Source organism: Bubalus kerabau, chromosome 20, assembly GCF_029407905.1.
Source record: "Bubalus kerabau isolate K-KA32 ecotype Philippines breed swamp buffalo chromosome 20, PCC_UOA_SB_1v2, whole genome shotgun sequence".
NCBI classification, from domain to species: domain Eukaryota; kingdom Metazoa; phylum Chordata; class Mammalia; order Artiodactyla; family Bovidae; genus Bubalus; species Bubalus kerabau.
The window spans coordinates 13505002-13527989 of record NC_073643.1 but is presented as its reverse complement, the minus strand read 5'-3'; the positions used below and the strand labels follow the sequence as shown (position 1 = coordinate 13527989).

The 22988-nt window shown below is 51.8% G+C and overlaps 1 protein-coding gene across 6 annotated transcripts in view; it reads right to left on the bottom strand.

Annotated features, from left to right (window-relative positions):
• Positions 1-22988, bottom strand: part of XYLB (xylulokinase) — a 42206-nt gene that overhangs the window by 15270 nt on the left and 3948 nt on the right. For 3 of the 6 annotated variants that reach the window (XR_008706029.1, XM_055557477.1, XM_055557479.1), the window contains exons 3-14: positions 22448-22517; positions 20921-21001; positions 18595-18681; positions 17835-17963; positions 16970-17035; positions 15220-15292; positions 12946-13123; positions 9316-9397; positions 4804-4919; positions 3874-3989; positions 3152-3225; positions 2266-2362 (exon numbers count right to left, since the gene is read on the bottom strand). Coding sequence is in view for 5 of the 6 variants with exons in the window: in XM_055557477.1 (XP_055413452.1) it covers positions 2266-2362; positions 3152-3225; positions 3874-3989; positions 4804-4919; positions 9316-9397; positions 12946-13123; positions 15220-15292; positions 16970-17035; positions 17835-17963; positions 18595-18681; positions 20921-21001; positions 22448-22517 (1169 nt within the window). In the remaining variant the exon portion in view is untranslated. Of the gene's footprint in view, positions 1-2265; positions 2363-3151; positions 3226-3873; positions 3990-4803; positions 4920-5487; positions 5529-9315; positions 9398-12945; positions 13124-15219; positions 15293-16969; positions 17036-17834; positions 17964-18594; positions 18682-20920; positions 21002-22447; positions 22518-22988 lie in introns of all 6 variants that reach the window. The other 3 variants (XM_055557478.1, XM_055557481.1, XM_055557482.1) reach the window with 2 other exon arrangements.

Here is a 22988-nt window from a genome sequence, read left to right as displayed (position 1 = left end):
TCGCCCCCTTAAGCTTGCTAAGAGGATAAGTAACTTTATGCTGTTTGCACAAGAATTGCTTCAGAGGCTGGGAATGCTGACATGATTGCACTAGTCCCCTGGAGCCCAGGAAGGCCTCTCCACCCTCACTGCCCCTCCCTACATACTGGGCCAGTGGGGACAGCCCCCCAAAGTGCCCCCTGCTGACGACCAGAGAACCCTTCCGGCCAGTCACTCATGTCCACCTCAGCTCCGGCCCTGTCCTGCTCATCTGGGCTCACTTCTCAGGGAGCTTAGAAGCCTGTGGAGACCCTTGGGGAATTTCTTTTTACACTTTTGGTGGAAGAATGGAGAAGAGTGGGACTGTTTATAAAAGTTCAGTTCAGTTCAGTCACTCAGTCATGTCCAACTCTTTATGACCCCATGGACTGCAGCACACCAGGCCTCCCTGTCCATCGCCAACTCCTGGAGTTTACTCACACTCATGTCCATTGAGTTAGTGATGCCATCCAACCATCTATCCTCTGTCATCCCCTTTTCCTCCTGTCCTCAATCTTTTCCAGCATCAGGGTCTTTTCCAATGAGTCAGTTCTTTGCATCAGGTGGCCAAAGTATTAGAGTTTCAGCGTCAGCATCAGTCCTTCCAATGAATATTCAGGACTGACCTCCTTCAGAATGGACTGGTTGGATCTCCTTGCAGTCCAAGGGACTCTCAAGAGTCTTCTCCAACATCACGGTCCCATGGCTAAGACACTACGCTTCCAATCCAGAGGGCTCAGGCTCCTTCCCTGGTCAGGGGACTAGGATTCCACATGCTGAAACGAAGATCCTGCATGCTGCAGCTAAGAGCTGGTGCAGCCAAATAAATAAATCTTAAAAATTAAAAAAAAAATGTTGTTGCGCTGTATACATCCTAACAAATGCACATGCACACCATATGCTGACAGCTTGACATGTTTCCAACTGAAGACACTTGTGTAACCTATGAAACAGTCTCACCAGCGCCCCAGAGGCACCACAGCCCCCGGAAGGTAACTACCAATCAACCAGACTTCCAACCACAGCAGACACTTTCATCTGCTTTTGAATCTGCTGTACACGGAATCTGTCACACACACTTTTGGGTTGGTTTCTTCTGCTCAGCGTTTTCATTTGTGAGACGCATCCATTTTGCTGTGCTTGGTTGAGGCTGGTTTACATTCATTTCTGCGTAGGATCATGTCATCTGAACACCCCACGAGGCATTTATCCTACCTTCAACAGACACTGGGTTGTTTCCAGCACGGGTGTCAAGCACAGGGCCCCGGGGCGTGGCCTCCTGCACGACTTTAGTGAACACGTGTCCGCATCTCTGTCCTGCATCCGCCGGGAAGTGAGGTTGCCAGGTGGCTTTGTACGCGGCTTTAATAGCTGCTGCCTAACGGGTTTCCAAAAAGGTTTACCTAGTGCCTACTTTTAAAGTGTCCTTTTTACCTGATAGGTTCAAAGACATAGAATACACACTCCACAGGACTTGGATTGTCGGTAGAAGTATCATGAGACCCTCAAGCTGAGAGGATTCCAGGGGTTTCGACCTTCTGTTGACCACAGCTGCTGCCCAGAGGGATAAATACATCTCGGAAACCTGGACTCTGTGGTCGGCTGGTCCAACATCCTTCAGACTCCCCCAGACCATTCCAGCAACATCAGTAGGGGCACTCACTGACCTCCTAAAGCTGCCCATCCATCGCTCAGTTCTTAGAAGTCCCTTCCTCCCATGGGTCTGCCCCGGCCCTGGTTCTGCCCTCTCCATTGCAGGTCTCTCAGTTCTGACGGTGGTTCTACATCCCCTCTCTTCCCTGTTCAAGCTGAAATGCCCAGAGCTGTGCCCCACGGGCAGGGGTGTGCCCAGAAGGTGAAGGTTCAGTGATGGCCCCACCCAGACCTCTGCCACCTGCATTGCCTGTGTCCTCAGGATCCCGAGCTTAGGACATTTTGTCTGCAGGATGGGGCTGAGATCTCTCAAATCCTACAGTTCCTGGCCAGGAGATGAGGCTACTGGTGCCAGAGCAGAGAGGCAGGAACAACCCACCTCCTAGTCTATGCCTGCCCACAGGAACAGTCCACTTCATCCCCCCACCAGGTCCAGGCTCTATTTCCTTCCTGCAAAAACAAGGACCCCGTGACGGAGCCTTAAAAGTGTCCACGAGGCCTGGTCTGAAGGCAGAAAGGGTCTCAAGCACCTCAGTGTGTGAGCAGGACCCCTGGGCCCCACTCCAGAACACAGCGCCCCGGCAGCTCACTTACTGACTCGATAGCCCAACGCCTCAGCATGAATCTTCTTGGCCATGAACTGTCCCTCGATCAGTGCTCGAATCTCCACATCCCGGGGGAATGCCAGGACCTGTCTCCAGGAGAAAGTGGACAGAGTGAAGAGCTCTCATTGTCCACTCACTCTGTGTGTGTGTGTATGTGTATGTGTATGCGTGTGGTGTGTATGTGTGTGTCTGTGGGTATGTGTGCATGTGTGTGTGTGTGTGTGTGTATGCGTGTGGTGTGTATGTGTGTGTCTGTGGGTATGTGTGTGTGTGAGTGTGTGTGTGTGTGTGTGAGTGGTGTTTTTAAACAATAGCCCAGATCTGGTGCTCATGACAGGCCTCCACTGGAGCTCACCCATAGTGGTGTTCTTGAACCACTGACTTTGCCTGTCAAACACACACACGCGCACACACACGCACACGTGCGCTCACGGCCTCACTCACCCCAAAGTGGACTTTAGGGAGTCAGAGCATGGGAGAGCTCAGGCTCCGTCTGTATGGGATTAATCTCCGGCTTATGGGATTAGCAGATACAAACTACTGTACATAAAATAGATAAGTAACAAGGATTTACTGAATAGCACAGGGAATCATAGTCAATATCACGTAATAACCTATAAAGTATATACAGGTTACATATTTTTTCAGAATATAATTTGAAGAAAAACTGAATCGCTGTGCTGCACATCTGAAACTAACACAGTATTACAAATCAACTATACTTCAAATCAAAATTTTTTTTCAAGTATTTGTTTTATCACTGGCTGATTAAATGAATGAGGTCCCTAAAGCTAGCATAATTTCATAGGTATTTTTAAAAATTTAATAGTCAAAAATGGAGTCAACGTAGCTCAACTGACCAATAACATACATACCTCATGGTTTTCTGCACTAAACCTATGGTGCCCGATAATTTCTGGGGTGATTTCCATGACATCAAAATAAAAACCTGAAACAAGACCAGGAAAAGATTAGCTATCAGTGGTCAAAAATAAAAGATCAGCTTCTCAACAGCTTTGGAAAAAAGCAGGGTGAAATGACCCTACATCCCTGTTCCCTGGGCCTCCCATTCCCTGGAGGAGACTGTGAATATTCTAAGGTCCTTCTCTCCAGCAAGACAGAGGGAAACTGGAAAGGCCTAGGCTAGCTCCTCATGGAGACAGTTCTTCCTACACTCACCTGGCAGCCCAAGCCAGGGGGCAGCTGGCTGTCCAACCCTACCTAAAATGCCAGCACAGGTTTGAGCCAGGGAGGCATGTTCCCTCCCTGCTCAGATGGCCTGCCCCAGGGCGGGGCACTTTTCCTAACAGGACCTGGTGTCTGGGGCAGAAAGCTGCACATGGGGATGCACTGGGGCAGAGCAGACACTGTGGCTGCCACCTCTGATGCTGTCACCAGGAGCTTCCAGGGCACAGAAGATGCAGCTCTGGCCTGGTCTGCCGCTCCCCGCCTCACTCAGATCGGGGGGGTCCCACATGAGTTTTAGGGCCCATGGAGCAGACGTGGAGACAGTCAGGGCTCCCCTTGGCTCTTCCCCGGCCCTGTCCTGCCCTCCCCCCCGGCAGCTGTTCCCTCACAGGCCCACTCAGCAGCCTACCCAGGTTTCCGCCGTTCCCCATCTCCGTGGACTGCAGCGCCTTGGAGAACTCGCTCCAGGAACCAGAAGCGGACTCATCGCGGATCTTCTCTCTCATCAGGGAGCCGTTTTTAAAGCTGCAGAAGTGCACACACAACCCTGAGGAAGGTGCTAGGTGCATTCTGAGTGGATCCACGGGCTTTGGGGAAGAGTCCCAGGTAGAGGGGCTGCAGGTCAGGCTGGACCCCACCCCAGCCAGTGCACAGCAAGGACCTGAGGTTCCGCCTCATGTAGCAAGCCCGGTGCACCTCCCCAGGAGTCACCAGAAAATGCACTTGTCCTGGGAGCTCTGTCTACAGAGGAGGCTGCCACGAAAGAGTCCCAGGGAGAGACAAGAGCTGTGGTTTCGGCACATTGTACCCTCTGGACAATGGGCAGAACTGGCCAGATTTACTAGACTGACATATTCTCCAGTGGTTCCTGGAGCTTAAAGGCTAAAAACCTTCCCTTGGTAGCTTCCAGCAGGTCGCCAAATGCCTGTTTGGAAGATGCAGAACAAACCCCTTTCATGAGAACTGTCAGAAGGCAGGATGCCCTTACTGCCATTGGTTGAAGGTCCACCATTGTGGACCAGATACGTCGTAACATCACTATGAAGTAAACCTCTTGATCCTCCCATTTTATGGGCAAAGTGTGGCTAAGATATGCTCTGGGGTCTACCTCAGGCCACACGCAATACAGGTGTTGGGGATGGAATTTGTACCTGGGCTTGGGAGAGACTTCAGGTCCTGGGCACTTCCCCCCACCGCACCCCCACACCAACTCTGCTCTCAGCAAGACCCAGTGAGTCCCTGGGGTCTCAGGTGCCCCCAGAGCCTGCTCAGTGGAATGCCGCGGGGGCTCCACATGGTGCCAGCCCTGCCCACACCTCCTCCCCCACACCCAGCCTACCACAGGAGCGCCATGTAGTGCTGGGGGTCAACCGGGTTGCAGAAGATGTGGCCTTCCAGGGCGGGCGTGGGCTCCTGGAGCCAGAGGAACAGCGTGTCGCTGGTGCCCAGGCTGACCTGGAGAGAGACAGGCAGAAGTGAGGCGGCTCCATCTCTGGCACTCCAGCAGAGCCGCCCTGACCCCCTCATCGCTTCACTGTCCAGGCTGCAGATCCTTGGATTAAACGCCATTTCTTCAGCGAAACCTCTGCTGACCCTCCCACACCAAAATCCAAAGTCAGCTCCCTGGATTCCAGCTAGCACGAATTCCGTGGGCTGTTTTTCTAGAACTTACTACAACCACCTCTAAGTCATGGATCAGGTGATGACTGGTTTCCCACTAGAAGCAGAAGGGTCTGGGTTATGTCTTTATCACCTGGAGGGCTCATAGTCCTCTGGCCCGAGGTCTGACCCTTCTGCCTGTGCTCACTGTCAAGGCAGGCAGGGGACCTGTCTACTCAGCACAGGCAACTGACCTCCTAAGAGAGGAGCTGTGGGCAGGCCCTGGGGCCTGGGTCTCCCTCTCCCCTCCCTCAGCTGCCTTTTGACCCTGGATGCCCCACTGATAGGATGCTGCTGACACCCAGTACCCTCGTCCCCTGGGGCAGGAGCTGACCCCGCCTCTGGGAGGGAGAGGTCACCTTACCGCAATGTCACCTTCCTCCAGCCTCATGCCTGCCAGCGAAGCTGAGAACGGGAGGGGAGCCTGTGGTTAGCTGGAGGTCGCAAGCGAGCCACTTAGCAAACCAGTCACCTCCCTCAGATAGGAGTGAAGCCCCCACCTCCAACCCCAGCCTACAAGCTGAGAGAGAGGCAGGAGCAGGGTGGGACGAGGGCCAAGGAGGCCCCAAAGGCCAGGAGGTGAGACTTGGACCATATAGAAGGCTGAGCACTGAAGAACTGATGCTTTTGCACTGTGGTGTTGAAGAAGAGTCCCTTAGAGAGCAAAGAGATCAAACCAGTCAATCCTACATGAAATCACCCTGAATACTCATTAGAAGGGAAGGGCTGATGCTGAAGCTGAAGCGCCAATACTTAGGTCACCTGATGCAAAGAACTAACTCACTGAGAAAGACCCTGAAGCTGGGAAAGACTGAAGGCAGAAGAAGAGGGCGACAGAGAATGAGATGGTTGGATGGCATCACAGATTCAATGGACATGAACATGGGCAAACTCCAGGAGATAGGGAGGGGCAGGGAGGCCTGGTGTGCCGCAGTCCATGGGCTCACAGTCAGACTGAGGGACCAAATGACAACAACCAAGGCCAGAGGGTGGTGTTTCTGTGCTCCAGGCCTCTGATTGGGCTCAGAAGCTGCATCTACAGGGATCCACACTCCCCACCCTCTGTTAGGACACACAAGGCCAAGAAAGACAAAGGCAAGGCCTGAGTATGGGGCTGTCCCCGACCTCAGCTGGGAAGGAAAGGGGCAAGACTATGTTGACTGTTCCCTTTGACATGAGGCCCCTGGCAGCTTGTTTATCTGCCTTGCTCACTGATAGACCAGTGTGTCAGAGCTCTGGACTCAGGAATCCCACCTCTAAGCCTGCAGGCACAAGGGACAGGACAATGTCTGCACTGTCTAAATACTAAAAGCCATTCCCACCTCACCTCCCACTTCCATCCGAGGGAGACTGGTGAAGTAAATGCCAGAGCAGTGGAGCCCGAGACAACCACATACGAAGTTCACAAAAACACTGCCTTGGTTGATTAAAATGTGCTATTTATGGGCACAGAAAAAGAAAGTTAGAAAGACTAGTCCTCAAAATTTTAATTGTGGTTATCTCTGGATTAAGGGATCATGGATGATTTTTTTACATTCTTCCCTTGGTTTGTCAGTACTCAAAATCTGTTCCTGCAATGAAGAGGTATTCCTGGTATATAAGAAAAAAGCGTAAGACTAACACATTATTTGAGGTGGCAGGAGAGTGAAGGTCAGACTTAGGGAGGGACTGGCTGAGGGCTACCTGCCTGGTACTTCCAACATTCAACCTGAAAGCAAAGCCCCAAAGGAAGGTTTAAAAAGCTGCTTCTTTGTCATTCCCTCTCAAACTTGCCCAGAAGCTCATGTTTCAGTGGTAAAAAAGCAGGCCCATTATTTTCCCTGACATTCTTCTAGTTGATAGAGTAGGCCCAAGAATATACATTTTTCTAAAAAGACTCAAGGTTACCAAAAGGGAAAGGGGAGAGGGGATAAATTTTGAGGTTGAGATTAACATACACACATTAATATACATAAAATAGACAAGCAACAAGGAAGCACAGGGAGCTCTACTTAACACTCTGTAATAACCTATATGGGAAAAGACTCTGAAAAAGATACATGTCTATGTATAACTAAATCACTTTGCTGGACGTCTGAAAGTAACGCAATGTTGCAAATGAACTATATTCCAATATGAAAATATATATAGATATATTTTTCTTCTAATGAGACTTGATGAAGTTATTTCCATTTTAAAAGAAAACAAACCTGGCCCGCAAAGTGTAGGGCTGTCCTGAGCTGTGCACCAGCTGCTCTTTTCTGAGGGAGACTGGGCCCCTCAACCTTTAGGGTAGATGGGAACTGGGGGCCTGGCATCCCCGGGGAAGCCTAGGCACCAGAACACGCCCGTCGCAGCCCAGAGCTGCCTCTCAAATTAGCGCCAGGAGGACAGGCCTCACACCTCACTGCTGCAGGAACTGGGTCAATGTCCACCAGCCTCCGTCTCACCTCATCTCAGGCACCTAAGGAACACGAGGGGCCCTTCCCCAAAACCTGCTCTGAGTCTGGGTTCATGCCTTGACAACAGGGCTCCATGCGAAGGGCTACAGAATCTGCTCAGGGACAGGGCGGCCCTCGTCTGGCTCCTGGGAGCTCCCAGCAGATGCCAGAGTGGCGGTCACCCTGGAAGGGAGGGGACACAGCCAGGACACTGACGCAACCACACGGTGGCAGGGACATGCTCACGTGCCCCCAGCTCCAAAGCAGACGGGCTCAGAGCAGACCTCGGAGCACCACGGGTGCTATTTACACTGGGGACAGAAACAGCAGTAATGGCAACTTAAATGCTTTTTTCTCCTGGTCACAAAAGTACACATAGATACTGCAGGAAATATGGAATTTAATATCATCATTATGATGAAGGGCTTCCCACGTGGTGCTAGGGGTAAAGAACCCACCTGCCGATGCAGGAGACATAAGGGACACGGGCTCAATCCCTGGGTTGGGAAGACCCCCTGGAGGAGGCATGGCAACCCACTCCAGTATTCTTGCCTGGAGAATTCCATGGACAGAGGAGCCTGGTGGGCTACAGTCCATAGGGTCACAAAGAGTCAGACACGACTGAAGCGACTTAACACACGACACATTGTGACGATGCGTGCATTTTAACAAGACCTTCAGCTCCATTCTTAGGGACACAGCTCCACTCCTAAACACAAGTGCCTCTTTTTACTTTATTTTTGCCCTCCACATCCTCATCTGCATAACCAGTAGGAGGCAAGTACAGGGAGGCTGTGGGTGTGGAAGCCAGGAGGAAAGCTGAAGCCAGACCCCAGCTTCCACCCGCAAAGCAGCCCAAATCCTTTCATATGCACCTCTCAGGCTCACTTTCTTAGAGCAGGAATGGCTGCACAGGGTGGCGATGTGGCATGGAGTTGCCAGATAAAATACAGGGCACTCAGTCACATTTCAATTTCAGACAAATAACTTGGGATACACACTGAAAAAGCATGTTGTTTGAAGTTCAAACAATGCCTGAGTTACACTTATACTACTAGCTCATCATTTGTCCTTCCTCTGAGTTCCAGTTGGTATTGTATTTCATTTATTCTATTTCTGTTTACTTTTTCCATCAACCCTGATTTGGTGGCTCATTAGGAAAAGGGCTGCCGGGATGAGGTGAGGGGCAGCAGTCTGGGGCCACTTGGCCTTCCTTGAGAGACCTGTCGGGAAACCCCAGAGAAGAGAAGGAGGAAGAGGAGACAAGAGGCTTCGATGAGGAGTAAGTCGTATCTACATCACTGACTCGATGGACATGAGCTTGAGCAAGCTCCAGGAGATGGTGAAGGAGAGGGAAGCCTGGCATGCTGCAGTCTATGGCGTCGCAAAGAGTTGGACACAGCTCAGCGACTGAACAACAACAGATCAGAAAAGAGGTGAGAGTCTTAACGCTGGGTACTGGAGGAAGAGGTGGAGGAACTGAGATGCTTACTTTGGAACAGAAAAGGCAGGTCAGGGAGGGTGGGCTTGACTGTCTTCCTCCACTGATCAGCTCTCACCTTGCTGGGCAGCCCTGGGTGGCTCCTCTGGGTACAGCCAGGGCCAAGGCGGGGCAGGTACAGGGAGTCAGTGTTCAGGCCAGCAGGGGAGCAGGTGGCCACGGAGAGAGGGCCTGCCAGACAGGCCTCCCCAGGAGGTTGGTTGGCATCCGCCAGTGTTCAGCAAGGACCAAAGCAGGCTACTGGGGGGGTGAAGTCCCAAGAGGTACTCACCTGGGTTGTCCCCAGTGAAGGCCACCACTTTGCATCCTGGAGGAAACCCATAGCGCTGGACAAAGTAGGAAGAGATGGCTCCCTGAGGAGAGAAAGCAAGTGTGTTCCACAGAAGCAAATCCCACCTGCTTGGCACAGCTGCCCACCTTCAGGCCTGGGCGGGGCCGAGAGGCTCATCACAGCCGGGACGTCCTGTTCACAGAACACCAGCGGAGCCCAGCACGGGGCGGGAACCATGAACACGAAGTTGTCCCACTGCCTCAAGGCACGCTTGATTTTGAGAGTCAAGGCAGCTAGAATAAAACCGCCCCCAACGTGGGCTCGCTTTGTAAGCCCCAAATTCCGGATGTTACATTAAAAATCGTGGAAGTAGATAATGCCTTACACACATGCTCTAACAGCCCAGCAATCAGGTCATGAGCAATCAGACATGCATACGCAGAGGTCAATGTTCTAAAGAAAATAAACCAAGGAAAGGCGCCGTGGGGGAGGAGCCTCCACCAGGAACCAAAGCTCTCAGGGCCCCTTCAAGACTTCCTGTGGGATCAGAGGGCAGGGATACCTTCTAGACAGACCTACAGTCTTTAGAAAGCATAGTTATGAAAAGAAAGCTCCCCGACCGCACCCTCTTCTTTCCCTGACTTTCTCTTAGTTCCAAAAATTTAAAATAAATGATGAGATTTCCTGGGACTTCCTTAGTGGCCCAGTGGTTAAGAATCTACCCTTCCACTGCAGGGGGCGTGAATTCGCTCCCTGGTCGAGGAACTAAGATCCCACATGCCCAGTAGCACAGCCAGAAAAACTTTTAGAAAAGGGATTTCCCACTGTCTGGGAAGACCACTTTGCTCCATCCAACATTTCGGATTTCCATGAGAATAAAGCCTGGGAGATAAATGTCTTGGCCTGGGTTGCCTCAGAGAACAGAGTCTGAGTCAGGGCTTGTGCAGGTGGCTTATTTGGGGAAGTGACCCCAGGAAATGAGGGTGGGGGTTGAAAGAATGAAACGGAAGGGTACTCTGGGGAGCCGGTGCTGGCTGTGGGCAGCATTTGAGGCAGGCTGTCCTCTTGGGGGTGGGACAGGGAGCAGCTCTGAACAGCTCCTCACAGGAGAAAGGTGTGTGTGTGTGGGGGGGGGGGGCGGTTAACCCCGATCCCCCAGGCTGGCAGAGCACAGCTGCAGAGTTCCAGAAGCCCCCAGGGCAGAAGAGGAAAATGAGCTACAGCTCAGGCAGGAGGCTGCCAAGGGACACATGAGGCCACAACTGCTGGCGAAAAAGGTGGGCTGGGAGGTTGCAAGGCGGAGGTGTCGCTACATGACATCTCCAAAAATCTTCCTGCAGAAGGGGAGAGAAAGCCATCTGGGCACCACCTTCAGAAAAAGAGATGACAGAAAACATGAATTTTCCTTGTTTCCCCCCATCACGTGAGTACATATGTTTCAAACGAAAACACACTTTTCCAAATCAGTTCTTTTCTGTTCCTCAAGCTGCTCGCATTTGCATGAGGCCCCTCTTGGAGGCATGTGTTCTTGGTGTAAGGCAAACAAAGCTGGCTGCTGTGGACAAAACACTGCTCTCCATCAACTGGAAACTAAGAGCCGTGTGCAATACCGGTCCCAGAGGCTTGGCTGTTTTCTGTTCGCCCTTCATTTTTTCCTTTCTGATGTGCTTCAGCCTGCCTGGGTTCTGAATTGTCTGCTTCTATGGGGCAGGACACCCTTAGCTGTGTGTGCTGGCTTCACAGCACCCTCTGGGTGATATGTGTGTGCTCAGTCGATCCCATGGTCATTCTATCCCAGGCAAGAATACTGGAGCGGGTTGCCATTTCCTCCTCCAGGGGATCTTCTTGACCCAGGGATCAAACCCATGTCTCCTGCATTGGCAGGCGGGTTCTTTACCACTGAGCCACCTGGAAAGCCCACCCTCGGGATGATGATGATGATCTGGCTTTGACATTCTGCTTGTGGTGGCAAAGGCTGTTTTCAGCTCCTACTGTTGATAGATAAGTGTTTCCATGGCTGGAACTGCCAACAGGAGGCACTCGTGGTAGCCTGGTTCTCCATGTGCTCTGGTCTCCCTCACAGCTAACACTCTGCCCCACTCAGCGCTTCCACTTGTTCTGGTGTGGGAAGGTGCTTCCCACCAAATGGCCAAGCGCAGGGCACTCTAAGAACTCAGTTGGCCAACTAGGAGAAACCAGAGCATGGACAGTGGCTATTCTGAACATGGGTGCCACACCGATGGTTAAAGTTCTTTCACCGAATCGTTCCCTTTATCAGATATGTATGCTTAGTTGCTCAGTCATGTCCAACTCTTTGAGACCCCATGGACTGTAGCCCGCCAGGCTCCTCTGTCCATGGGATTCTCCAGACAAGAATACTGGAGTGGGTTGCCATGCCCTCCTCCTGGGGATCTTCCCCACCCAGAGACTGGACCCAGCTCTCCCACTCTGCAGGCGGATTCTGTATCATCTGAGCCACCAGAGAAGCAGATGTAGATTTTGCAAATATTTTCTCCCAGTTGGTAGGCTGCCTTTTCACTTTGTTAATGGTTTCCTTTGCTGTGCAGAAGCTTTTTATTTTGCTGTAGTTATATTTGTTGGGTTTGCTTTAGTTGTCTCTGCTTTTAGGTTTTTTTCCTTAATATTTATTTGGCTATGCCACATGTTAGTTGCAGCACGTTGGATCTTCAATCTTCATTTTGGTGGCATGAAAACTCTTAGCTGTGGCAGGTGGGATTTGGTTCCCTGACCAGGTTTGAAGCTGGGCCCCCTTCACTGGGAATGTGCCGTCTTAGCCACAGGACCACCATGGAAGTCCCCTGCTTTTAGTTTCAAATGCAAAAAAAATCTCTGCCAAGATGAGTATCAAGGAGCTAACCACCTGTTTTCTTCTCAGAGTTTTACGGTTTCAAATTTTAGATTCAAGCCTTTAATCCATTATGGATTAATTTTTGTATCTGGAGTAACACAGTGGTCCAGTCTCATTCTTCTGCATGTGGCTATCCCAAATGTTCTTCATATTAGCCCTGGGACCAAGCACCATCTTAAGTACATTACATGTATCACCTCATTCATTCTGCACAACAGCCTGACAGATAGAAAGTAGTAGCGTTCCTACTGCTCCAGAAACAGTGGAAGTGAAGAGGAAACAGGCACAAGGTCACAAAGGCGGTTAGCAGCAGAGCCCACTTCCACCCCAGATGGTGCGGCTCCAGGGCCCGTGCTCACCCCAGATCATTGGCACTTCTTTTTATTTTCTCCAGACTGCCTGCCCCAAGCTTCAGTGGTGGTCCCTATCCCTTAAATTTCCATCTTGTGCATTTTTTCCTAAGGAGTGCAATCACCCAGAACATATGCCTTCAATCCTTTTCCCATTCTAATTATTTTCCAGGGCGCAATTTTCCAAAGTCCACTCCCCACCCCTCTCACCCCCTCACCCCCTCACCCCTGCCACGAGGCAGGAATCCGCAACCAGGCCTGAGCACCTGAACACAAGGCAGGGATCCAGACACTGTGCACTGAGTCACGTCAACTACTTATCTTGTACTAGACAAAGTTCCAAGTGTGCGTGCCCTCATGTAAATGGATGGATGTGTGTGTGTGTGGGGGGGGTGCGTGTGTGTACTATACCACTTCCCCAACAGCAAACCAGCTCTCCGGTGAGCCTCGCCAATGGGCAGGGGACCTACTACAACAGAGCAGGATGGCACCGGCCGGCCAAGCTTCTCCTCTAAGTGAGGTGCACAGGCTCCAAGGCAAGCCTGTGACCAGACTTTGTCCTGAATCTGCAGCAAATTCATTCCAGAACCTAAGGAAGGAAGGAAGGATACAAGAAGGAAAAAAACAAATTTTTAAAAAAATGTGTCCTTTATTCATTTTTTTCCCCAATTTCTGGGCCATACTTTGTGGCATGTGGGGTCTTAGTTCCTCAGCTAAGGAGCAAACCCACACTCCCTCTATTGGCAGTGTGGAGTCTTAACCACTGGACTGCCAGGGAAGTTCCAAGAGAAATCTTTAAAAAAATCTTTTGTAAAAATGCACAAAATCTAGCCAAGAGTGGATCATTCTCACAGCAAACATGTACCTGGAGCTCTTCCCTGATGGAATGTATACAACAGATCTGGGTCACTCTGCAGTGGGCCTCTGGTCTCTAAGACCTGGCCGGGGGAGGCAGCTCCCAGCAGCATCATCTAGGATGGCTCTGAGTGTCCCCTGGGGTTCAAGGCTCTGAGGCAGCCCTGGCACCAATGTGGGTTTCTCAGTCATATCTAGCTTTTCAAGGGAAGCTCTCAGATGCCTCCAAACTTCCTCATACTCATCACTAAGATCAGCTATGTGTGTGTGAAAGTCACTCTGTCATGTCTGACTCTTTCCGACCCCAGGGACTGTAGCCTGCCAGGCTCCTCTGTCCATAGAGTTCTCCAGGCAAGAATACTGGAGTGGGAGCCGTACCGTTCTCCAGGGGATCTTCCTGACCCAGGGATCAAACCCAGGTCGGTCTCTTGCACTGCAGGCAGATTCTGTACCGTCTGAGCCAACAGGGAAGCCCTGGTGATCAGCTAACTCTTCCCTAAAATAATCTACTTCTCCTGAGGATGGAGAGTGGGGAGAATCCAGAGCACAGGTGGATGGCCCTCCTCCTGGGGCCCAGGAGGGCCCTGCCTCAGACCAGCGGGCTGGGTGCTGCTGGAGCCCTGTCCCCACGTGAGATGGTTAGACAACTGGTAAATTAGTAGGTGACTCCTAAGGCGACAGTGAGGGGACTGGGTGGAGGCCCAGCTGAGGGTGAAGCTCAGTAATGTCCAGAGCAGCAGTGGAACTTTCTCCAGCAGCGCTCAGCAGCCCGGCTGAGTGTGGAGAACACCGGTGGGAACAGGCTGCTCCACGTGCAGCACTCTGCTAGCCTGAGCTCCAAGGAGCTGGGCTCCTGTGCAGGAGGAAGCTTTGCTTCTCCAGATTGTGAGCAAAGCTTGGGGAGCACTCCTTCGGGCTTTACTCTCTCTCCTTGCAAACTAAATTAGTGTCTGGCACACGACAGCACTCACACACTTCAGCTGAACTCCCAGAGACTCGGAGTGTCCCAAGGGTTTCCTGAGGTCACTCTCCCAGGCCTGGGCTCTTGCTCTGCCTCCTCCTCCCTCCTTGGTCCCTCCTTCTGCTCTAGCCTCAACCCAGAGCTCCTTCAGCCAGCTCCTCCCAGCTTTCCTTCCTCATTGGCATCATATGCATTTATTTTTGTCAGGGTTTTGATTCCTGAAGCTCATCACTCTCCTGAGTTCTCCAAACGTGAACAAGAACTTCAAAATATAACTCCTGAGGGAGTCAGGCTATAAGACGATGCCTGTTCATCCCCCAGTCCTAGTGTGCACACCACGTGTGGTCCCTTCTTCTGGTACCTGGAGGTCTGTGTGCCCAGGGACAGGGGGAGTGATGTACGCCACTCCCAAGATTAGCGTGTAAAAGACTCTGCAGCTTCTGCTTGGCTGCTGTCTCTCTCCCTTCCCTTGGGATGAAATCTAGCTCCCATATGGTGGTGTTGGGGGGGTTAGGACAAGGAACTGAGGCCTCCGGCCAACAGCCACGTGTGTGGCCTGGAAGAGGATCCTCCAACCCCAGTCAAGCCTTTAGGTGACCTCAATGCTGGAGGCCAGCTTGACTGCCACCTCCTCAGAGCCCCAGAGCCAGAAGCATCCAGTCAAGCACTCCCTGATTCCTGACTTTGAGAAACTCTGTGAGATAATAAGCATTGATGGCCCTCAGCTGCAAAGCTCTGGGCTCATTTGTCACCCGCAAAAGATAACTAATATCCTCCCTTCTTGGCAACAGACGGGATGGAAGGCTGGGTACGGTTCACGCTGCCGCACGCCTGCTGAAGAGGCCCGTAGCTGGGCTCTGAGGACTCACCGTCACCGTAGTCAACAGGGGAGTAAGACCCAAGGAAGAGAGAAGCAGCGAAACTGCTGACCAGGGAAATTCTCTGCGAAAGACAAAGATACCGTGCGATTCATGACTCCTTTCATGAACAACCGACTACTTGTGACACGCACACAACAGGACAAGAGTTTTAAGCTGGGCAGGGAAGTAGAAACTCTGAGCAAGATGCCCCAGCAGTGAGAGGCCGGAGGATGCCTCGGTCTCGCAGGGCATTTGGAGTGGCGGGGACACCAAGCGGTGACTCCTCACTCTGCAGTTTCTGACAAGTCATAAATCGGCCAGGTTCAACAATGACAAGGGGAAAAAGGCGTTCCCTGGTGGTCTAGTGGTAAGGATTCTGGGCTTTCCCTGCTGGGGGCCTGGGTTCAATCCCTGGTCAGGGAACTAAGGGTCCCACAAGCCTCGCAGTGCAGCCAAACAACAATAACAAAACCGTATGAAGACGCCACCCTGAGGGAAGGCAGTTTTCACCGGAATCCATGTGCCGGGGAGTGTGGTGCCCTGATTTCCTTCCTCCATTTCTATGGCTTCCATTCACAGAGGAAGTAGATGTATGGCCACAGAATTCAGAACCAACCAAGACAGTTTCAGGGGTTCAGAATGAGTAGAAGTGAAAGCCGTCCCCTTTGGAAGCCAGAGACCCCAAACATGAATGGGAGGAACTGATAATTGATTTCAAATGTCACCCTGGGGGTCTGTGCTTCCACATGGGAATCACAGGCACTTGGACCAGGGGAGAGAATGCCATCACCTCCTGTTCACAATCGGGCCACCTCTGTTCTACACACAGACTCTGGAGAAGTTTTATCATCCCCTCCACTCAAAACCTTCATTAATGGCTAACACTGCAGAATAATCTGGAACCTTGACTCGCTAAAGAGTAAACTGCATGTTAAGATTAAAAAAGCAGCATGGTTTAACACAAGCTGATCATTTTCTAATTACTTAGAGATGAGTATCACTAGCCAGGCCGTTGAGCTGCCTCTCAGGTGGCATTAAGTTCCGGCTTTCAGCAACTATGGCTCAAGGAATGGAACCTGGGTTCCTGGGATACAGGTTCTGGTTGAAGGGCCACAGCTAGAGATACACTGGTCCAGGTTTACAAATTTCATAATAAAACAGAGACTCCACACCTATCAAGCGCCTGTTAGGCATCCTGCATCAACGATAGGATACTGAGCCCAAAAATAAAAGTGTTAGTCACTCAGTCAGGTCTAACCCTATGCAACCCCATGGACTATAGCCCACCAGACTCCTCTGTCCCTGGGATTCTCCAGGCAAGAATACTGGAGTGGGTTGTCATTTCCTTCTCCAGGGGATCTTCCTGATTCAGGGAGTGAAGCCAGGTCTCCTGCATTGCAGGCAGATTCTTTACCGCCTGACCCACCAGGGAAGCCCAGGAAATTGAGGAGACAGAGATGAAGGGCACCCAGATCTACTCAGGTGGTCCCCAGAAGACACCAGGCCCCCTGCTCCCACTCTGACCCTGACTTCTACCCTTCTAGTCAGGAGAGTCCCTGACTTTTCTTTCCTACAATTCCGTTCTTTCCCTCTTCTTTGGAAAAAGCCTGACAATGAGAATAAAAGCAAATTGAGTACATATCATTCTTAATGTCTGCTCATCAATGTTTTTAGCCCATGTACATGAGATGTATATTTATGCAAAATTATAGAAAGAATTCGACCCTGATTTGTAATTAAAGAGAAATGTTTAACCAACCTCTGTGTGTGAGTAGGCCTCGGGGTTCTGCTGGTAAATCTTTGCAATCTGGTTTCCTGTAAATCGCTGGAAAAAGAGTGCAAGTGCTTAAAAACCCATATCCTATGGAGAATGATCAACTCCATAAAGTCCTGACAGAGTTAGCATAGCAGGCTCTGAATAAGAGCTTAAGAAGGTTTCTGAAATCTGGAAATGTTTGATGTCTGTTGAACACCCTTGGTAACAATCTCGCTTCTCATGCGGCAGGATGTCTGCTCTGACCAAAGGCACCCATGCAGGGGACTCACGTATTTTCCTAACCCACATCCTTCCTACCTCAGGTGGCCCAAATAGGGTCGGTTTTATCCCCCGAACCTCTACTCCAGGAAGGGTGACATGAGCCCAGCTGAGCCAAGAGCAGCCACCCCGTGGGAGGCGGTGGGACTGTGGCTGAAGCCAACGGGAAAGAGGTACTCAATTTTTTTTTTTTTTACTTTCCCAGGAGCTGCACCAAGTGCCTGTAAGTGCTGACTCCTTTCAGCTTCAAAACTACCCAAAATGTAAGTGCTCTTTGTGTCTCCAAGTTAGAGAGGCTGAGATCAAGGTGCCACTATCAGCCACAGACACAGCACAGCTCTGACCTGGGAGTAGCAGCAGCAGGCCTGCCCTCACTGGACGGGCAGTGCAGAGGGCCTAGCTCAGACCCACGGGTCAGAGTGCCTGGGCCTGGCTCCACGGGGCAGCAGCCACACGGCCTCCCAGGATTCCCACAGGGGCAGGTCACCAGCGTGTCCTCCCAGACCCCCAGGGAGAAGGGACCAGGGCTGCCAATCAGGTCTTCCTCCTAGACGAGCCCCTGTCCCCAGATCACGGCAGGCGCTCCCACCTCGTAAGCACGGGAGCCGGTGAGGCGGCTGAGAGCCTGGGCCCCGCCCACGGCGGCCTCCAGCTGGCGGCACTGGGCTGCGGTGCTGGAGTCCATCCACACCGGGCAGTCGCTGATGGAGAAACAGGCCTGGAAAGAAGGAGCGCAGGCGTGAGCTCCGCCTGCTGACCCTGGGGGCCACCTGGCATCTGCGGCCACACTGCCCAGCACAGCAGGGATGAAGTGGACGTCTCTTCCCTGAACGTGACCTTGGAAGACCCATGGGTAAGCCATTCATGTCCAAACCTTGGTATGGCCTGGGTGACGGGGTCTTTCCCCAGAAAACTCTAGGTAGAAGGTTCTGGCAAGCGTACCTGAGCACCACAGGCAACAGGAGAGACAGGAAGGGAGTGGCGGAGGGCCAGAGCTGTAGCCAAGGGCAGGCTGGCCCAGGCATGTGGAGCTTGGGAGAAAAGCCAGAGCCTGCCTTACAAGCACTGCTGGGAGGCACTAGGTCCCCTAGTTTGAGCAGGGAGCTTGCCAGAGTCGTGCTGGATTGCAAGGGACCCACGTGATGAGGGCTGTGAGCACCCAAGCCTTTGTCCCGACCACAGGGATGTGCATGGCAGACCACGCTCACAGGACTGCTGCTCAGCCACTTTCCCACACCCCTGACGATGCCCAAAAGCCCTAGGCTTCAGGACCTACAGGGCTCGGAGCCCTTCTTCCCTACCACCTCCCGTAGAAGTTTCTCAGCCTCCCACAACCCGGCCACAGTCACCTGCAGCTGCTCACGCAACGGAAGGTCCGGTGACAGGCTTGTCAGCACCTGGCTGGCCCCAGTCTTCCAGTACACGCTTCCATGTTGCTGCCAAGGGAAAACCCAAGCCCGTATCAGCCTCCTGGAGACCAGAAGGGCCCCAGACTACACGCCAAAGAACTGGACTCTGAGCCTGTCTCAGTACTTCTAAGTCACAGAGCTCATCACCTTTATGAGACTTGGTTTTCATTTCTATAATATGAAGAGGAACTCTGCCCTGTCCACCTCAAAACATGGAGGAACAAACAATTATTGGTCTAGATTTTGGAGCCTTTGTAAAACTGTATTTAAATATATTGCTTAGAATATTATCTGACACTCACTCGTTTATTCATTTACCACTATCCAGTCAACAAACACTGACTGATCACCTAGATCACGCCAGGATGGGGCAGATGACTTGGGTAGTACCATCCCTATTCTAAAGGATGCTGGAGTTTAGTCAGGGGAAAAGACACAAGTGGACAATTACAAAACTCTATTAAGGGATTTCCCTGGTGGTCCAGTGGTTAAGAATCCACCGTGCAATGCAGGGGACATGGGTTCGATCCCTTCTCAGGGAACTGAGATCCCACATACCACGGAGCAACTAAGCCCACGGGCCACACCTAGAGAGTTTGCGCTGCAACAAAAGATCCCACGTGCTACAACGCGGACGCAGCCAAAAAACCCTATGAAGTGCAGCAGCAGGGCTGTGGAAACGCCGGGGAGGAGTCTAGCCAGCTGGGGGTATGCGTGCGTAGGAGTGGATGCGGTAACTAGGAAAGGGTCCCAGGGTTGGGTGCAGGGGTGCGCCATGAAGAAAGTAACTGTGGTTGAGAGCGGCTGGCACGTGCAGGGAAGGAACCTGAGGTTGGGGTGGGGGATGAAGGGACTGGATGGGGAGGTGGCAGCCTACCCCTTGACATCCATGCTCGGGAGGTTGGGTTTTATCTTGGGCTGGTAAGAACTCTGGACGGCCAGAGTTGAATGGATGAAAGGGCTTGTGAGAGTCCTGGAGAAGGTAGGCTGGAGGCAGGGAAGTGGAACAGAGGCCCAGAGAAACACAGTGGGTACCAGGCCTGGGGCCACAGAGGTGGCGCTGGAGAAGAGGTGGTAGACTCAAGAGTCAGGGAGAAATGAGCAGTATTAGGGGACCCCCTGGAATATGGGGGCAAGAGGATGGGGGAATTGAGGCTGACACTTGGCTTGTGGTCCCAGGTAGGGAGGGACAACTCCCTGAGAAAGGGCACCAAAGGAGGGCACCTGGGGTAAGACAGAGTGCTCAGTCAGAGAAATGGCAAGCTTGAGGCACTCCTGGGACACCTGGCCAAGGGGGCAGAGGGGGCGTGTGGGAGGGAGAGGGGGTCCAGGTGAGGGAGGCAGCCGAGACCACCAGGGACTCTGTTGAGTGGAACAAGGACACAATCAATACGCTTCTGTTAGGTCAGGGGAAGAAGAGGCACCTTCAGAAGAGTTGGTGAGCACTCTCCAATGAGGACATGAAGACACGCTAAACCAGCATGGGGCAGAGTGACTCCGAGGATAACACTGGACTGGAATCCTCACTCCCCTCCTAGCAGCTAAGTGACCCTGGACAAGTGACACCACCTCCTGGTGCCTCCGTTTCCCCATGTAAATGGCAATGATAATAAAAACAGTAGCTAAAACTTGGGGGGTTCTTTTGCACTATCCTATCTATTTAACATTCACGTTGACCTCACGGCAGATTAGAGTATGGAGGCACCAGAAAGCTGGACAATGTGCCCCCGGTCGCTGCTTGCAAATGGCAGAGCTAGGGATCAAACCCGGAGCCCCCTGTGCTGACCACTGCACGATACCTCCTGGTACGACTGTTATGAAGACTCAGTGCATGTAAAACGTTCAGCACCGCACCTGGCTTACACTAGGCGTTCGGTGTTCTTTGTCAGTATCACACTGCTATCGTTGTTAGCATGATTTCTGACTTTATTTTTACTTCCAGAAAAGAGAAAAGCCATTGTGTGCCCTCCAACAGTCATCATAAATTCATGTCAAATGCTTCCTCCATCCCCTTGGAGGACCTGGATCCAGTTCCTCCTCACCCAGTGTTCTCTTCTGTACAACATTTAACTGTACGAACTGTCTCAGATCCTGTGTTTCATCCTCCAAGGGGAAACAGCTATAGGGATTTTCACTGCAACAAAACATGTGCAGTGACTCTCAAGGATGTGCACCGTCCTCTGAGGAGAGCCAACCCCTCAGCACCCACACCACCACCCAAGACAGACGCCCCTCATGTTGCGAACAGAGGCTGCAGCAAACCAACCTGGCCCGCCCCAGACAAGGCAAGGACTTGAGAGAAGTCAAAGCCCGAAGCCTTCATCTTCTCCAAGATGATATCCAAAGCCTGAGAAGAAACACAGAATCCACCATGACTGTCCTGAACTAATGAGCCAGGCTAATGCACAAGCCTGGATTTTAAGTGCCTGCCCTGTCAGTGGAGATAAAGAAGGAACCGATGACTCAGGGTTTGGAAGCACTCAGTTCAGTTCAGTTCAGTTGCTCAGTCGTGTCCAACTCTTTGAAGCACTAGAGTACATCAATTAAATGAATAGGCATCAACCAAATAAAAAGGTGAGCTATGCTAAAAATATTTTAAATAAATGGAATCAGAAACCAGCAATCCTCAAATTTTGCCTCTCCAACTGGTGACTTCCAAACATGCAGAAGGGCTTCTCAGGTGGCTCAGCAGTAAAGAATCCCCCTGTCGATGCAGGAGATGCTGGTTCAATCCCTTGAGTTGGGAAGATCCCCTGGAGGAGGAAATGGCAACCCAGTCCAGTATTCTTGCCTGGGAAATTCCATGGACAGGGGAGCCTGGTGGGCTACCGTCCACGGGGTCGCAAAGAGTTGGACAGGACTGAGCGTGCACGCAAGTATTCAGGAAGAGCCAAAACCAGGTGGCTCAAATTTCTGTTTCTTTTATCTGCATTTTCAGTCCACCATATTACTGATATGACTTCACTGCAATGGAGAAGCAAAGAGCAAAGTTGAAGGTCCCATCAGAACAAGGCTCCAGAGACTTTGCTGGTGGTCCAGTGGCTAAGACTCTGAGCTCCCAGTGCAGGGGGCCCTGGTTCAATCCCGGTCAGGGAACCAGATCCCCCATGCCATGCAGCACCGCTAAGCATCTGAGAACTGAAAAACCTGTGGGCAGAGGACATTCAGTTGCTACCGTTGTCTGACCTCTAGTTCCAGAGTCTCAGGTCCTCTGTGGTCAATGAGAGACCCCTTGGCTCCTATCACACCTGCCTGTGCTGTCCACACCCTAGTCCTGTGGCTTCACAGGTAACCCAGGTCTGGCAACAGGCATCTTCCTTCCTCACTGGTCTTGAGCAGGCAGGCCTGGCTTGGGATGGATCTAAGCCTGACTGGGCAGGTCACAAGTCACCATGCTGAGGGCCCCTGCCCCTAGAGTCGAAGGGTCTGGGGACTGAGCACTAAGAGAAGAGTGTAAGGGCCATGTTTGGATCTCAGGGTACAAGGGAGGACACAGGGCCTAAACGTAGAATGTTTGGGAAAGGTCTGCTCTGTGTCTTTTTCAAGATGGCAGGACTTTGCAGCTCCTCTGGTTTCAGCACCTGGAAGCCCCTCTGTGAGTCTCTTCAGCTCAGAAGTCCTGACACCAGCTAAGACCGAGGCTGGCCCTGGGTCGTGCAGATTCCATTTGCCCAGGAGGACCTGGTCTCAACAGGGGCTCTCATGAGCTGCCACCTTCAGGCTTCTGAGCCAATTTCCAAGTCTGCTGATGAGACGGGCTGGGACAAGAGAGGGACAGGAATCCCTGTCTTACCTGGACCCACATCAGGACCGGAGAGGTCACTGTCAGGCCATCCTTGTGAACATGAACTCCACCCTGAGTCCTACAAGCAGAAGAGATAATGTGGGACAGAGCCTCAGGTGGGGGCCCGGCAATGGCAGATCCTGGATCCCTCCCACAGAAGGAGAAGCACCCCACCCCCAGCCTCGTGGGGGAACTCTAGATTGAACAGGGAAAATGATGGGCAAGATGGAGAGAGAAGGCATGGAAATTGCCCAGCATGGCTCAGAGGTGGCAATTCTCCGAAAGCACCACCAGCAAAAACAAGTCTTCTAAATATAAGATGTCCACCCTGCAAGGCTGTCACTTGGAGCAGTGGGCATAAATGGGGTTGGGAAAGTTTGGGGTTGATGAGAAGCCCTTTCAAGTCCACTTCCTAATTTTGGAGTGAGGAGGCCTTTTAAACAATGACTCAAAATCAAGAAGCAACAGAAAGAGAGACTGAAATATTCAATGACATAAAAAACAAAAACTCAAATATGGCAACAATAATCCAAACAGAAGAGAAGAAATA